Source organism: Eptatretus burgeri, chromosome 4 (assembly GCF_056783735.1).
Source record: "Eptatretus burgeri isolate ZD-2024b chromosome 4, Ebu_testis_v1, whole genome shotgun sequence".
Lineage (NCBI taxonomy): Eukaryota > Metazoa > Chordata > Myxini > Myxiniformes > Myxinidae > Eptatretus > Eptatretus burgeri.
Window position 1 is genome coordinate 133312773 of NC_140964.1, and position 15343 is coordinate 133328115.

General features: G+C 45.5%; 2 protein-coding genes across 6 annotated transcripts in view; both read right to left on the minus strand.

Moving 5' to 3' along the window:
• Nucleotides 1-1261: 1261 nt before the first annotated feature.
• Nucleotides 1262-3751, minus strand: LOC147029157 (uncharacterized). The gene is made up of 2 exons (XM_085876303.1): nt 3599-3751; nt 1262-3474 (listed from the first exon to the last, which is right to left on the minus strand). Exon 2 carries the CDS (start codon nt 3369-3371, stop codon nt 2265-2267), a length of 1107 nt encoding a protein of 368 aa, XP_085732429.1. The 5' UTR covers nt 3372-3474; nt 3599-3751; the 3' UTR covers nt 1262-2264.
• A 5650-nt stretch (nt 3752-9401) lies between these two features.
• LOC147029158 (uncharacterized) overlaps nt 9402-15343 on the minus strand; it is a 117491-nt gene continuing 111549 nt past the window's right edge. For 4 of the 5 annotated variants that reach the window (XM_085876267.1, XM_085876266.1, XM_085876268.1 and 1 more), the window contains 3 exons: nt 13195-13272; nt 11893-12083; nt 9402-10164 (listed from right to left, as the gene is read on the minus strand). In XM_085876267.1, coding sequence (XP_085732393.1) covers nt 10043-10164; nt 11893-12083; nt 13195-13272 — 391 coding nt within the window. In that variant the 3' untranslated portion in view covers nt 9402-10042. The remainder of the gene's footprint in view (nt 10165-11892; nt 12084-13194; nt 13273-15343) is intronic. The other variant, XM_085876270.1, reaches the window with a different exon arrangement.

A 15343-nucleotide genomic window follows, 5' to 3' on the forward strand; every position in this document is an offset into this window, starting at 1 on the left:
AACCGACACAGTGGTCTCCCTGCCATCCGGGAGCCTGACATGAGCATACTTTGGATTAGTGTCAATGAGTTCGACCCCCTCCACCAGCGGTTCATACTTGCTTCTGTCGTACCGGGCGTTTCATGAACACTGTACCGGGGTGGGTCAGCCAGTTGGGCACCGTTTGACTGTCAACATAACGTCGTTGGTGAGTAAACATACGTTCGTGAGGAGTGGCATTTGTGGACGTGCAGAGCAAAGAGCGTATGGAATTCATTGCGTCAGGAAGAGCAACCTCCCATCGCTCGGGGCCCAGTCCTCTCGATTTCAGCGCCAGAGTTATGGCTTTCCAAATAACTCCATTATACCTTTCCACCTGCCCGTTCCCCTGTGGGTTGTAACCCGTCGTTCGACTAGTTGCTATGCCGTGCTCTAATAGGAATTGTTTTAGCCCGGCCGACATGAAACACGGCCCTCTGTCTGAATGTATGTACGAAGGTCTCCCAAACATAGCGAAGACGTCAGACAGACATTTTACGACAGTGCCCGAGGTCATATCCGAGCACGGAAACGCGAAAGGGAACCTTGAATATTCATCAACAACGGTGAATATGTATCTGTTGTCTGTCTCGGTGGGCAGGGGCCCTTTGAAGTCGATGTTTAGTCTCTCGAAGGGGGAAGTAGCCTTGATCAGTCTGCCAGATGCCGCGCCAAAGAATCTGGGTTTTAGTTCAGCACAAACAGGGCATGAAGCATTCATTTGTTTAATATCTTCAACAGAATAGGGAAGATTTTGTCTGCGTACGAAATGTGCCATCCTGGTTACCCCTGGGTGGCACAGAGACACATGGAGGTCTTGCAAAGCCTGACTGATTGTTGCCGAACTGTAGACCCGGGAGAAGGTATCTGCAGCAGGGTTTTCCTTCCCGGGCCGGTAAACAATGTCATACCTGTAGCAGGCTAGGTCTATCCGCCATCTCATAATTTTTTCATTCTTAATTTTCCCGTTATTTTTCCCATCAAACATGAAAGCCACGGATCGTTGGTCCGTAACGAGCGTGAAGTGGTTTCCCAGTAAATAATGTCTCCATTTACGCAGCGCTTCGACGATGGCGTACGCCTCCTTCTCTATTGCCGAGTGTCTCTGCTCGCTTCTAGAGAGAGTTCTCGAGAAGAAAGCGACCGGCCGCCCAGACTGATTAAGTGTTGCAGCTATGGCGTGATCTGAAGCGCCGGTTTCCACCACGAAGGGCACCGAGCTGTCGATCGATAAAACCACGGACTTACTGATATCATCCTTGAGATCGTGGAAAGCTTTCACGACAGCGGCATCTGGTGGAAAGTTTTTGCAATGCACTAGGGGATATATTTTCTCGGAGTATTGCGAAATCCATCTCGCATAGTAAGCGAACATCCCGATCACCCGGCGCATTGTCTGCAAGTCCTGAGGTGGTGGAAGCTCACGGAGCGGGCGCAATCGCTCAGGATCAGGCTTAATTGTGCCGTTGGCTATCGTGTAGCCGAGAAGGTCAATTGACCTTGCCGAGAATACGCATTTCTCGTAGTTGAGAGTCAGATTATATTTTCCAGCAATGCTCAAGAATCTGTCCAGATTCCTATCATGTTCCCTCTGATCCCTACCGCACACTGTGACATTATCCACGTAAACAAAAGTGTCTTCGAGGTTTTCATCTGAGATGATGTCGTCCATAACCCGTTGGAAGCAAGCTACTCCATTCGTGACACCGAATGGTATCCTTCTGAACTGGTAGAGGCGCCGCCCTGCCTGGAATGCAGTGTACGGTTTGTCTTCCTCTCGGATGGGAATTTGATGATAGGCGCTTCGCAAGTCGATGGTACTGAATACCTTATAATTGGCCACGCGTTCGACCATCTCATCTATGCGCGGCAGGGGGTAGGCGTCGAGTTGGGTGAAGCGATTGACCGTTTGGGAATAATCGACAACCATCCGTCTCTTATGGTTCTGACTGCTGGTCACTAACACCTGTGCGCGCCATGGCGAATCGCTCGGTTCTATAATTCCCTCCTCCAGTAATCGCTTGGTTTCTGAAGTGATGAAATTCATGTCAGCAGTGGTATATCGCCGCGATTTGATCGCTATCGGTTTGCAGACCGGCGACAAGTTAGCGAACAGCTGGGGGGACGTCACCTCCGCGGTGGTCAGCGCATTTAAAATTAGACGAGGCTTGCTTCCTCCAAAGGGTATTTCGACGCTCGTGTGCTGCTTGAGGACATTATGACCCAGAATTACGTCTGCGCACAAATCACGAAGCACCAGCACCTTTACATCCCGATGCGTGTACCCTCTTTACGTCCAATTCAACATTGCAGTACCCTCGTACGCGGGATTGTAGTGAGGTGGCGGCCATGCATACCGTATTGTCAGTCGGGTGGATTACCCATTTCCTGCCCTTCACTAGCGAGCTGTTGACGAAACTTTCAGAGCTACCGGTATCAACCAGAGCCTCAGCCATATGCCCGTTAATTCGCACGTTGATGATAGCCTTGGATAGATTCCCCGGAGAGGCTGCAGTCAATTTATTTTGCGAGTAGAGAGCCGCAGAAGTGGGTTTATTCCTCCTTAGAGTAGATTTACATACCCTGGCATAATGCCCTTTCTTGTCGCAATTCATGCATGTGGCATCTCTGGCTGGACATTTTTGACGAGGATGCCTTTTGTACCCACAAAAGAAGCATTTACCGACCGGAGCAGTTGCTGAGGAGTTTGACGAGGTCTGGGTATCCGGCTCCTCGGGTGTTTCTCCATCCCTCATGTCTGGCTGTGTCTGTGCCAGTGGGGTTCCTTGGGTTCCCATCGTAGCAGCGTTCATGAGCAGCATTGGTGTCCCAAATGACTCAGATTGCTGCTGAGCCGTATCCATCGCTCGAGCCTGATCGACTACCTTGTCAAGAGTGGGTTGCGCTTTCTCTAGTAAGCGTTGCCGTATGTGGGCTGATCTGAGTCCTTGGATGAATGCCTCCCGTGTCGCTTCCTTTCGGTGTTCCTCGGCGCTTACGGCCCGGAAGCTGCCGTCTTTTCCCAGCTGATTCAGAGCTTGCAGGAACTGATCGATTGTCTCCCCGGCTGCTTGCTTGCGTGTGTTGAGAAGATGTCGTATGTATACCTCGTTCTTGGGCTTCACGTAGAGCGCCTGCAGTACGTCAATCGCTGCTTCGTAAGTGTCGCACCCCGAGAAGAGCCTGTACATGCCGGGCGAGACATGATTCACGAGAGCGGCAAATTTGTCGGCTCCCTCCGCGATGATGGTCAGATAGTGTGAGAAGGAGCAGAACCAATGTGACCATTTCATTTCTGCGTCAGTCGTGTTTGGGTCTGCGTCGAACCTCTCTGGTTTGTAGATCTTGTCCATCTTTGGTTGAGAGAGCCGAGAAAATCAAATGGAATAAATTGAAATGAGAGCGAGAGATGAACCTTCAGAGTTTAGGCTTTATTCCATTTGATTGGAGCCGCTTCTGTGGACACACCAGGAAATACAGGTTCAGCTAGGAGTACATAAGCAGAAACGTATACATGTGCAGTTAACCATTGCAGACTAATCCGCGTAAGCACGGAGTTCGATATAATCTCCATTCTCACCAGTCAATGAGCACCTTCAGTTAACGAGCATCAAGTGGACAGCCGATGTCAATAGCAATGCCCCGGGGACAATCACTCGTGCCGCAGAGAGACATCCCCTTATACGCGAGACGCACAACGTGTGATCCCGCGTCATGTCCCTTGATTCACGTTAATTCACCACAACCCCAACATCCAAACACCTGTGTCGAGGCACTCCACCAGTGCGAAACGATATTTACCCCAATATCAGCACCTGGCTGAAGCCAATTGTGTGTATGACACCTGCGACCATGTATGAATGCAAAATGAGTGCAAGTGCACTCAGGCAAAGGAAAAACTTTTATGAGGGTTCACATGAGAAAAAAAATGAGTGCATTACCACTCATTCACATACATAATGGCAAGGTGACAACCTCGATGAAGCCGTGGAAAAGTTTTCAAAACCTCACCCCCAGGTCATTGGCATCTAGAACTGCATTGCTGTGGACGAATGGAAATGTTCGTGTATTTTTGGAAAACCTTGAGGCCAATCATTTGCTCACTGTCACCTGGCAAAGCAAACATTAATTTCCTCCGAAAGTACTTGTTCTGTGATTGTTTTTTTTATTCTATTTCCCTCAATTGTACAGATAACGTTCAGTTTCTGTTCACCGGGGTAACGTACCAGTGCACCTTTGAAGACTCACCCTTTTGAGAAATCTCGCAACATCCCTGACTGGAATATTTGTGGGAAGATATTTTGCAATGTAGTATTATAGCTGCATTTGAAATATCTCTTTTTGTCAGGCCTCAGGATGACAACTTTTTCAGGATGGAATATATTGTCCACTCTTTACCCAATTTGTATGAAATGTGCTTTTGGTTTTGTTTGACAGACCTGCTCTGTTGTCCTAAAACCTGCTCTGTTGTCCTAAAACCTGCTCTGTTGTCCTAAAACCTGCTCTGTTGTCCTAAAATCTGCTCTGTTGTCCTAAAACCTGCTCTGTTGTCCTAAAATCTACTCTGTTGTCCTAATACCTGCTCTGTTGTCCTAAAACCTGCTCTGATGTCCTAAAACCTGCTCTGATGTCCTAAAACCTGCTCTGATGTCCTAAAACCTGCTCTGTTGTCCGAAAACCTGCTCTGTTGTCTGAAAACCTGCTCTGTTGTCCGAAAACCTGCTCTGTTGTCCTAAGACCTGCTCTGTTGTCCTAAGACCTGCTCTGTTGTCCTAAGACCTGCTCTGTTGTCCTAAGACCTGCTCTGTTGTCCTAGAACCTGCTATGTTGTCCTAAAATCTACTCAGTTGTCCTAACACCTGCTCTGTTGTCCTAAAACCTGCTCTGTTGTCCTAAAACCTGCTTTGTTGTCCTAAAACATGCTCTGATGTCCTAAAACCAGCTCTGATGTCCGAAAACCTGCTCTGTTGTCTTAAAACCTGCTCTGATGTCCTAAAACCTGCTCTGATGTCCTATAACTTGCTCTGTTGTCCGAAAAACTGCTCTGTTGTCCTAAAATCTACTCTGTTGTCCTAAAACTTGCTCTGTAGTCCTAAAACCTGCTCTGTTGTCCTAAAACCTGCTCTGTTGTCCTAAAATCTGCCCTGCTGCTCTTGCACTTCCTCTTTCTGCTCTTTTCACCTTTCTGCCCTTGGTCATCTTCCATCTGTTTCAAAATCAGCCACCATTACTGGACGACATAAAAAGGTCCAAAAACTGTTCCCCACAATTACAGACCTCTGAGCTTACTTCAAATCATCAGCAAGGTCATGGAATCCATCATCGCTGTTGACATAAAATCATACCCTTTCTCCAACAGCCTCATCTCAGATAAAACAATTTGGTTTCAGACCAGGTCACTCCACCTTGGACATGCTGCTTCTACTCACCTGACAATTAAATGGAGGCCCTTAATGCCAGACATGAGATCAGGGCCATCTCTCTGGACATATCTCATGATTTTGATACAGACTTGCATCCCACCTTAATCTCCAATCTCTCTGCCTATGGAATCCAAGACCAACTCAACACATGGCTTACGGACTTCCTCTACTTTCGTACACAATGTGTAGCACTCAATAGAACCCTTTAATCTCCTCTCCCTGTTAATGCTGGTGTGTCCCAAGGCAGCATTCTGGGCCCAGGTCTATTCCTGATCTTCCGAAATGATTCCGAAATGAAAAATCCACTTTATCAATGTGCTGATGACTCCACCCTCTGCCGTGACACCCTCATCCTTCAGACAGGCAAGCTGCAACCTCTTCCCTCTCTTCAGACCTTGATAGAACCATGAGCTGGCCAAACACTGGGAATATGATTTTCAATCCTGACAAACCTCACACTGTTCACCCCCATCTCAAAACATCCACATTCAAAACCATGACTCTTTCTACCCCTGCTCACCACCCCCAAGCCCACCTCATTTTTTTCAAATATCCAGCTTTTCAAAAATTTTTTCAAATTTCATTTCCCACCTCAAATATCAATTTCAAAAATTTCCACCTCAAATATCCAGCTTTTCCTTCCTGAGAGTTTGCTTATGTATCCATCTTGACCTTTCCGTGCATCCTGCCCTTCCTCCCCACACCCATCATTTGTCCAAGTATCCTTCTATTTTGTCATGCAACCCTGCAGTTACTGCCCTCCCCTCCCCCACTATTTCTACTGTTCCTTTTTCACTGTTGCCTCCTGATCCATTCTGTCTTCTCGTTCTTCCACATGCCTAGACTTTGCAAGCAAACAAAGAAGAAGAGCAGTCTTTCCCCCTCCTTAGTGTCACTGACGCTAAACACGAGGTGGTATCTAGGAAGCTCCTCTGGTGTGATTCTATGATCAATAGGCATGCCTACCCATCGCTTCACTAATGGGTTTAATAAATATACAGCATGTTGTACATCACAAGCATATTGCATGTCTATCTGTGAATTTCAGAGGCAAACAAGCGAAAAAAGGATTTTTCATAACACGTACTTTGTTGTTGCTGCTGTCGTGGTGGCTGTGATTGCTATTGTTCGTGCGCTTCATCCGTGTACTTTTATATTTTTTTTTCTATTTCTTCGAGAAATATTACTGTACATAATTTTGTGTGCTCCTTCGGGGCCCTTCGAAAAGATTCTTGCGATCACATAATCATAAAAGTTCCCATTGGATCCGCCGCATGATGCTCCCATTCCCGGTTCTTCTTCAAAACCGGAAAGATGGGCTTTCAAAAACAGGAATCTTATGATTAAATGGACACTAATTTTTGTTCGAAGTAAATCGATGATTAAATTTCCAACGGTACCTTTCTTATTATTCTATGACCACAGGAACCCTTTTACAATGAAGCGTAATGCATACACACACGGACGGACCCGATGGACAGACGGACGTTTCTCCTTTTAGAAATGGACGACCCCCTTCAGCAAGATTGTGCAAGTGTTCCGTACTGGTCATACATCTCACCGGTTTTAACGTCATGTGATGGTTAAGCATGTACCTCTTGAATTGCATGTTCTTTTTTTTTTTTTTTAGTACTGGGAGAACTTTTGCGCGAGAGCGCGAGCATCAAATTCGATTCGTTGAGATGGCGTACAATGGTTTAATATTTTGTCCAAGTGCTGCTAAAATTGGGGGTTTTTGGAAGTATCAAGAAGACGATTTGTGTTCTGCAGTATTCAAGTTTATAACTCAATTGAAATAAAATAAATATTTTGAAGGTGTTAGAAAAATAATAAAAACTAACTTTTTCCGAAGTTTCCGTATCTAACACGTTAAAAGAGCAGGTTGCGGGTCACCAAACATGTTCTGAAAATTTATCAATATGATTATATGTGCATTAAATAGTTTGATGCAAACTATTGTGGTTGCCTAACTATTGGGAAAATTAATGAAATGTAACTCTGAAGTTGTTATTTCTCGAGGCTGTTGAAAAAAACAACAGCCGCGTGCCCATATATGGATGGTGACGTCACGTTCTCCAAAACAAAGCGGACGCTCACTCGCTCAATGAAGAAGTGTCCAGTTCTTCGGGCCGTTCTTTCACTTTTTTGAGCTCGCAACTGTCTATATTATCCTTTTTTTTATTTTGAATTATTGTAGAACAAAGTTATTTGGATATTTGTACATCATGCCTCGTACGTGTGTCGTCATGTTTTGCGAAAATGGCTGGGAAACGAGTAAATCGCTCCCACCGATTCCCGAAGGAATCGAACATTCGCCGGCAGTGGATAAGATTTGTACAAACAAAACGGGCGAATTTTCCCCCCAAAGAAAATGGGTAAAGAGGACCCTTTGGATAGACTTGTCATTTGTGGTGACCATTTCACAGCCGAGGATTACGAAGGCAACGCAATGAGTGAGCTCGGTTTCAAAACAAGCGTGACGCTGTGCCCACCATTCAGCCTTCTCCTTCTCAGCTGGCTCCTGCTCCATCTTCTCACCCTGTGTCACCTCTCAAGCGAGGAAACTCTCCTCAGAATACTGACAAGGTGGCTGGGAAGAAGTGACGACGTGCTGTGGATAAGCTCACATGTGCCAGGGTGAGTGCTGACAAATGGACGGTCTGAGATGTTGCAAATTATATTTCAATTCAATTCCGATGGCACTGATATTTGATGTGTAATAGTTTGCACATGTTTCTTGAGCAGTTGGTGAGAGATCAATGTGGACCAGTGAGTGGTGTGGGTAAAGAGAGCCTCGTTGAGGACACAGAGGAGAACGTTCCTCACACACCCGACACTCGCCACTGTGCTGTGAGCACTCAGTGCTCCATCATAGTATAAATTCCCATCATCCTCCGACTCGTCCTGAGCAATATCGGAATGAAAACGCCCAATTTCATCGCCGCTGAAATCACTCTCCGATTCGCATCTCGCCATTGTTCACGCGCCGTTTCCGAATGTTCACGAAGTTTTCGGAGAACGTGACGTCATAGCATCTTCGGTAACTTCCGGTCTGTTTTTCGATCACTGACAAAAGTTTTGACTTAAAAGTTAATTTTAGCATATTTTGAGTTTCAAATGTAAGAAAATAAATGCACAACGATTAATTGTTATTAATGCGATTACAACCTTCGAATCACGCGAAGTCATCAGCGACCCAAAACCTGCCCTTTAAATTAGTTCTTCGTGCCTGTTGTTTGTGTCCTTTATGACCCTAAAATCAGTAAAAGTTTCCTGTTGGAATAATTTTCAACCTTGTTTGATTGCCAGACAGGCATACAGAGTAAAAACTATATATATATATATATATATATATATATATATATATATATATATATATATATATATATATATATATATATATATCTTGTTACGTGTGCACACGAGATCGGGACGAGATTTAGTGGAATTCACCAAATTCAGAGCCAAAGTACTGATGAACTGCAGGTTCGTGTTCCCATTCATGTTCCAATTCATGTTCTGCAGTATTGAAAATGTAAGATCAAATTGAGATGAAGTTGTTCCTCGATCACAGACCGACGTCTGTCGACAGACGGATTGAACCGATTGCTTAACCCGACTTTGTGCTTCTCGTGCGTGCAGAGTAAAAGTCTTCTTGGCTGCTGATGGATGCATCTCATAATTGAGAGGGCTGTGAATCGTAATACAGGGGATTCTTAGCTCATGGTAATGAATGCAGTTGGTGTGTGTGTGTGTGTGTGTGTGTGTGTGTGTGTGTGTGTGTGTGTGTGTGTGTGTGTGTGTGTGTGTGTGTGTGTGTGTGTGTGTGTGTGTGTGTGTGTGTGTGTGTGTGTGTGTATGTGTGTGTGTGTAAGCAGCAACCAATAATTACAGCTCGGTAATCTCATCCACAAATCACTTTTTAGTATTCACAAACGACCAATCATTTTAAAAGAAGCAACCGCATCAGCATCCCTCGGAGGAGTATTTAATAATGAAAAGTATTTGCATATACAGTGGCAATGAAGCAGTCCTGCACCGATTCCACTTTGTGAGATGTGAAAATGGAACACGCTATGAACAGTCTGTGAAAAGTTTTTTTTAAAAATCCAGGACGTTTTAGCCCTGCTTACTTACAATGGGAGGCAATTTCCAATAGAGTGCACTTTTTCTTTGCCGGCAATGAATGGGTCAAATATTTTATTGCACAATTTTTATCATCCTGCCATTTGGAAAAAAAAAAAAAAAATTTTAATAAAAAAGGCAAAAACGACGAACTGATAATAATGTACAGATATGTGGAGTTTTTGTTTATGAAAATTACATAATAAATAGAGAGTTACACTGACGATTGATTGGTCGAAAACTTTCAAGGTAATGCAAGAAGCGCACTGTTCGTCCATATCCAAATTGTATGAATTTTGCGGTTTAGATCATTAGACTATATTTATCGGGGGCGGTTGTCGCATCGCGATTGACTGTTGTACCTATTGCGGCAAGGTGGTGTCTTTGATAGTCCCATTTTACAGGTATTATCTTCCTTCTTATATTCCAGCTCACTACGGATGAAGTTCTCAGATGGGCGGTCTGACTTCTTGAAATCAAGGTGTCCGGTCCTCCTTAGCGTGATTTTTCAGCACCAGAATTGGCCGGGTCTGCTCCAGATCCTTCCCGGCGGGTGTTCCGCCGAATTGTAAGCACGTTGGAATGGAAGGAAGAAGACCTGGAAAACAGCAAAAGAAGACATTCTTCAAGTTAGTGGACATGGGGTCAATTTGAGGAGTTTTTATCTCCACCACCAAAGGTGGACTGATGTTATGTTTTCACCCCTGTTTGTCTGTGAGCAAGATATCTCAAAAAATTTATGGACTCATTTGGACAAAACTTGGTGGACAGGGTGTGTGTGTGTGTGTGTGTGTGTGTGTGTGTGTGTGTGTGTGTGTGTGTGTGTGTGTGTGTGTGTGTGTGTGTGTGTGTGTGTGTGTGTGTGTGTGTGTGTGACAAGAACGAATGGATTTCATTTGATTTCGGTGAAGATCCCCATCCAGATCCAGAAACGGCCTACGAGTGGGATACATCACGTAAATTGTTCAGCCTGGCAGAGGTATGCGCTCTCCCAAATGTTGTTCTCATCTTCCTCCATTTTTTTGAACCAATCTTTTAAAATCTGAGATATTAATCTCCCATCAAAAGCTTACTTTTCATGGTGGTCCCAAGGGACTGCTGTAGCAGTCACAACCCAGAAAGGGTTCTATGGAGGCACATAAGTCAACCATATGAAGACATTTGACAATTTCCATAGTACTAGCCCAACAGGCCTGCTGTTGAAAAGGATGACAATGGGACAGAACAGCCGGCTTAACGTCCCTATGGAAGGATGTTATGCCGGGTGTTCCTTCTGAAATGTGGATTTTAAAGGTCCCATTACATCCTCCTCATGGGAAGATCTTTGGGCTGTTCACGGTGAAGCACGTGCTGATAGTTGGACCAAAGTAATTCCAATTGGTTCCAAGTCCATCAAGAATCGAAAACAAAACCCAACTATCAAGAGGCGAGGACTTGTCCGATTCCACTCGGACTCGGCCATCTTGCCTTCTTGTTCAAAACAGATTAAATGGTGTCAGGGAACCGATGTGCAAAAACTTTGAAACATCAACATAGGGGATTCAATAGGCCTTCACTGGTGGTATTGTCGTTGGTTTTTATTTACTTATTATGGTGATCCAGTTGAGCCTGGTGTTGGCGCAGTGGTTAGGGCAGCGGCTTGGGATCCAAAAGGTCCTGAGTTCAAGCCCCGTTGGGCCACTGAATTAATACACCAGGGGGTTGACTCAGCTTGTCATCCTTCCGAGGTTGGCGAAACGAGTACCAGTATACTGGGCCGGTGTATACCCCGGTTAAAATAGGTGTACCATATCCCTGTGTCGTAAGAGGCGACCAGGGTTGCGTCAGGAAGGACATCCGGCGTAAAACCTGTGCCAAATCACTATGCGGATCATACGGATGATCCGCTGTGGCGACCCCTAACGGGAGCAGCCGAAAGAAGAAGAAGAAGAAGAAGAAGAAGATTATGGTGATCCAGTTATGCACTCAGCCCTTGTAGATATAAAATCAGAATTCCCTGCAGGCGATTATCAAATGGCCTTTGTTTCCCCACCCCCGCTTTGAGCTTTGCCCTGGCGGATCGATGAATGTGGGACAGGATTGCATTGCATGGTTTTTGTTGGCTCCATTACATTCATAGACGTTGTGCTTCTTCTACACAATGGTGAATGACGTCACATACATATTGTGTACACGTGGAGTGGTGCTGAGGCTCAAAATCCCACTGTTTGCGCGTATCATTTGTACATGCCCACAAAGACCACAATGAAGTGTTATTTTGGAAGAGAAAAGGAAATAATCGCAGAGATAGGTATTGTGGACGGTGGAGTGTTGGCTCGTGGCCCACCGCATGCCGAGGGATCCAGGATGCCACCCGTGGGTTGGGCATGCTTCCGCAAGTGCCGTTCCAGGTTTGTTTGCTGTCCAAAACAGCGGGTGCACAACAAACAGCGGAAAGGTCGCTCCTTGTTGTGAATGTTGCGGATGTGTCGCTGCAAGTTGGATGAGATGCTGAAGGAGCGGTCACAGTATGTGCACCTGCGTGGAGGTGCAGGCAAACGGAAAAATGACAAGTCCATTTTATCTACGGTATCGACAGTATCTGTGGTTCATACAAGAACATGCACGTATTTCGCTTCTCCACGTGGTACACCATTGCAAAACAACACAGAATATGGGATTTTAACTTGGGGTTGCAGGACTATGGTGGAAATGTCAAATAGGCTGATCCAAACCTTGTTTTTTTGGGGGGAGGAGGGGGGGTCACCAAATATTTAAAAATGGTCCTTTGCTGGATGCAGAAGTTAGGTTGGTGGAAGGGATGTACAAGGGAACAAAGGGAAGAGTTTTTAGTTGGTTCTTGGATGTCTGAGTTTGGCATGAACATTGGTTTGAGGCAGGGAAGAGCTCTCAGCCCACTCATGTTTATCATGGGGATGGAGCTGATGAGCAGGAAGGTGAGCTTGAGGGGTAGTAAGGGGAGGATGCTGTATGCGGACGATGTGGCTGTTGTGGTGGAGAGTGGGCAGGGTGCGAATGCATGGAGGATGGTGGTGGAGGGAGTAATGGCAGATAATGATATCAAGGAAATTGAAAGGGAATATTCGAACGTCATGCGTAATGCCGGCGACCTTTACGGTCTGGAAATTGTGGCACTGACAGAGACACAACAACAGAGGCTGCAGGTTTGCGAAAACAACAGGGTCAGGCGGATTGTGGGAATGAAGAAGGTGGATAGAAGGAGGATGGATGAATGAGGGGAGGAGCTTGGTGTGCAGATGAGCTTGACGAGGAGGTTGGTCAAATGCCTGTTGAGATGAGCTGGACACTTGGTACCGATGTGGGAAGAGACAATGGCAAAGAGAGCGGAGAGGTTGAGGGAGCAAGGTAGGAGAAAAGGAGGTCGAGCATGGTTGAGATGGGAGGATTGTGTGGGGAAGGATATCAGTTCGGTAAGAGTAGTTGAAGAGTGGAGAGAGTTGGCTGAGGACAGAGGAAGGTGGAGGAGTATCGTGGTCAAGGCAGTGGAGAAGCTTAGTGCCATTGGGCCTCACCCCTTATAAAGGGAAGAGGAGGAGAATAAGAAGAAGAATACCATAACCAGGATGGAAACCCACCCATCCCCAATGACACCTTTACACAGTCATACCTGTACGGCTGTTCACCCGTATGTGTGCGGAGATGGCGAGTCAAGTTTGCAGATCTTGGGAAAATCTTTCCACAAAATCTGAGCCAAACAAACATCGGTACTTACTGCACTTTATAACATATTTGTATCAACAAATAATCATTTCAAGTGTAATGGACAATCATTTCCCATTGTCGAAATGTTTGTGGCCTCTCAACCGGGTCATAAATCCTCTGAATGATGAGTCATCCCTGTAACCCTGTTACATCCCCAACTAAATCCCTCCCCCTTCAATGAAACTCTCTGGATGTATGTTTGTGGAGTTCTGAAAATAATACAACAAAAAAACAGCTCGGCCAATCTCCACCAAATTTTGCACAGTGCTGGGGGTACCCAGGTTCAAGTCAAGGGCGCCAAAAACCCCCCACAAGGAAATTCTCTGGATGAATTGTGTGTACGTCTGGAAAGCATAGAAAAAAAATAATGGCTCCATCAATCAGCAAAATTTTGCAAACATTCTGGGAGTACCCCGGGTCAGATTATGAGTACAACACCTGCACTCCCCCCCCCCACCACCACTACCAGCCACAAGGCACTGCACCCGGAAAAAAAAAAAACAACACTATGTTGGGGTAATGGCTCATGTAGGGAATGTGGAAATCTTGAATGTTTTTTGTGTTTGTTTGTTACTCCATCACAGCCAAAACCAGGGAAAAGCTCACCATGCCATCTCAGGTAGCTCCCTATGCCCCCCCCCTCACCCTTGCAGCACCAGGTAGCCTCTACTAGTGTTACATCTTATACATCTTACCATTTTTACTGAAGCTCACCTTGTTACCTCTTCCACCAAAGGTGGATGGACGTTATGTTTTCACCCGTTTGTCTGTTTGTGAACACTATTTCAAAAAGTTACGGATATATTTGGACAAAACTTCGTGGACACGTTGGGTTTGCGACAAGACCAAATTGATTCGATTTGGATGACGATCCGAATCCGGACACAAGAATAATTTTTTTTTTAAGTGATTCTTCACCATTGAGAGAGAGGGCCGGAAATAACATAGACCATGATATCTCAAAAAGTTATGGACGGATTATTACAAAACGAGGTGGATGAGTTTGGAAGGCGACAAGAACAATTCGATTTTGGTTCAGGTCCGGATGCAGATCCGACCTATCAATGGGATACAAAACGTAATGTGTTCACCCTGGTGGCGGTATGTGGTCTACCAAGGGCCGGTCTAGTCAAGACATGCATTTCCTGTTTGCATGCTCTCCACAACCACACTATCAGTTCACTGAACTTGCATCTTTTAATATGTAGCCCTTCCTTGCAGCTTTCCTTACTTCCTTATTTAGCTCTCCCTGGCTTCCTTATTTCCATATTTCACTCCTCTACTCCGAGAATCTTTGGGAGGGTGGGGGGGGGCATTTTACTACATGGTTTGTAAACTTACATTGTTGAAACTTAAAACAATGCTTGAAAGACTGGGGGTTATTCAAAAGGTGTGATTTATTATTCGAAGAGATAATTGATCTAAATACCTTAAAATAATTTCTGTTCTTCCCTGAGCCTCAACACCTTTATTTAAAAAAGGCTGGAGGAAGAAGAACTAGTCTTGCTGGTGAAGGCTCATGCCGATCTGCATCAGTGAACAGACGGGAAGAACGACGGATGAAATCAACAGGACGTTCATCGAGGTGAGATAACCACTGTGGGAAGCAAGGAAAAGCTGACGTTTTGGGTGTTCACCTCGAGTCGAAGCAAACGAGGTGTACACGAGTGCTCTTTTGCTCCAATGATGGGTGAATGTATGAAACGTCCATGTCTTCTTGCTTCCCACAGTGGTTACCTTACCTCAATCAACATTCTGTTTATTTCACATTCCCCACACATCTACGATGCCTATAGCTTTCATGCTATAACATAGATGATTGACATATTGTTGCGGGCCGGGGGTCGGTGGTGAGAACGAGCATGAGGTGGGGAAAGCTTGTGTCATCTCCCATCAAACTCCCCGGAATTGGAGGCCGTCGCTTGGATAACTCCGCGAGCCGGGGGTCGTTTAACTGACCGTGGAACGCCAATATCTCGACTGCATGGCGTAGGGTTATTTTATCTATATTGAATGTACCTAAGAAACAACGCGGTCTTGGCGACCGGGGATCC

Excerpts from the sequence above, each read along its gene's own strand:
- LOC147029157 (XM_085876303.1), bottom strand. The coding sequence starts at position 3,371 with ATGGACAAGATCTACAAACCAGAGAGGTTCGACGCAGACCCAAACACG.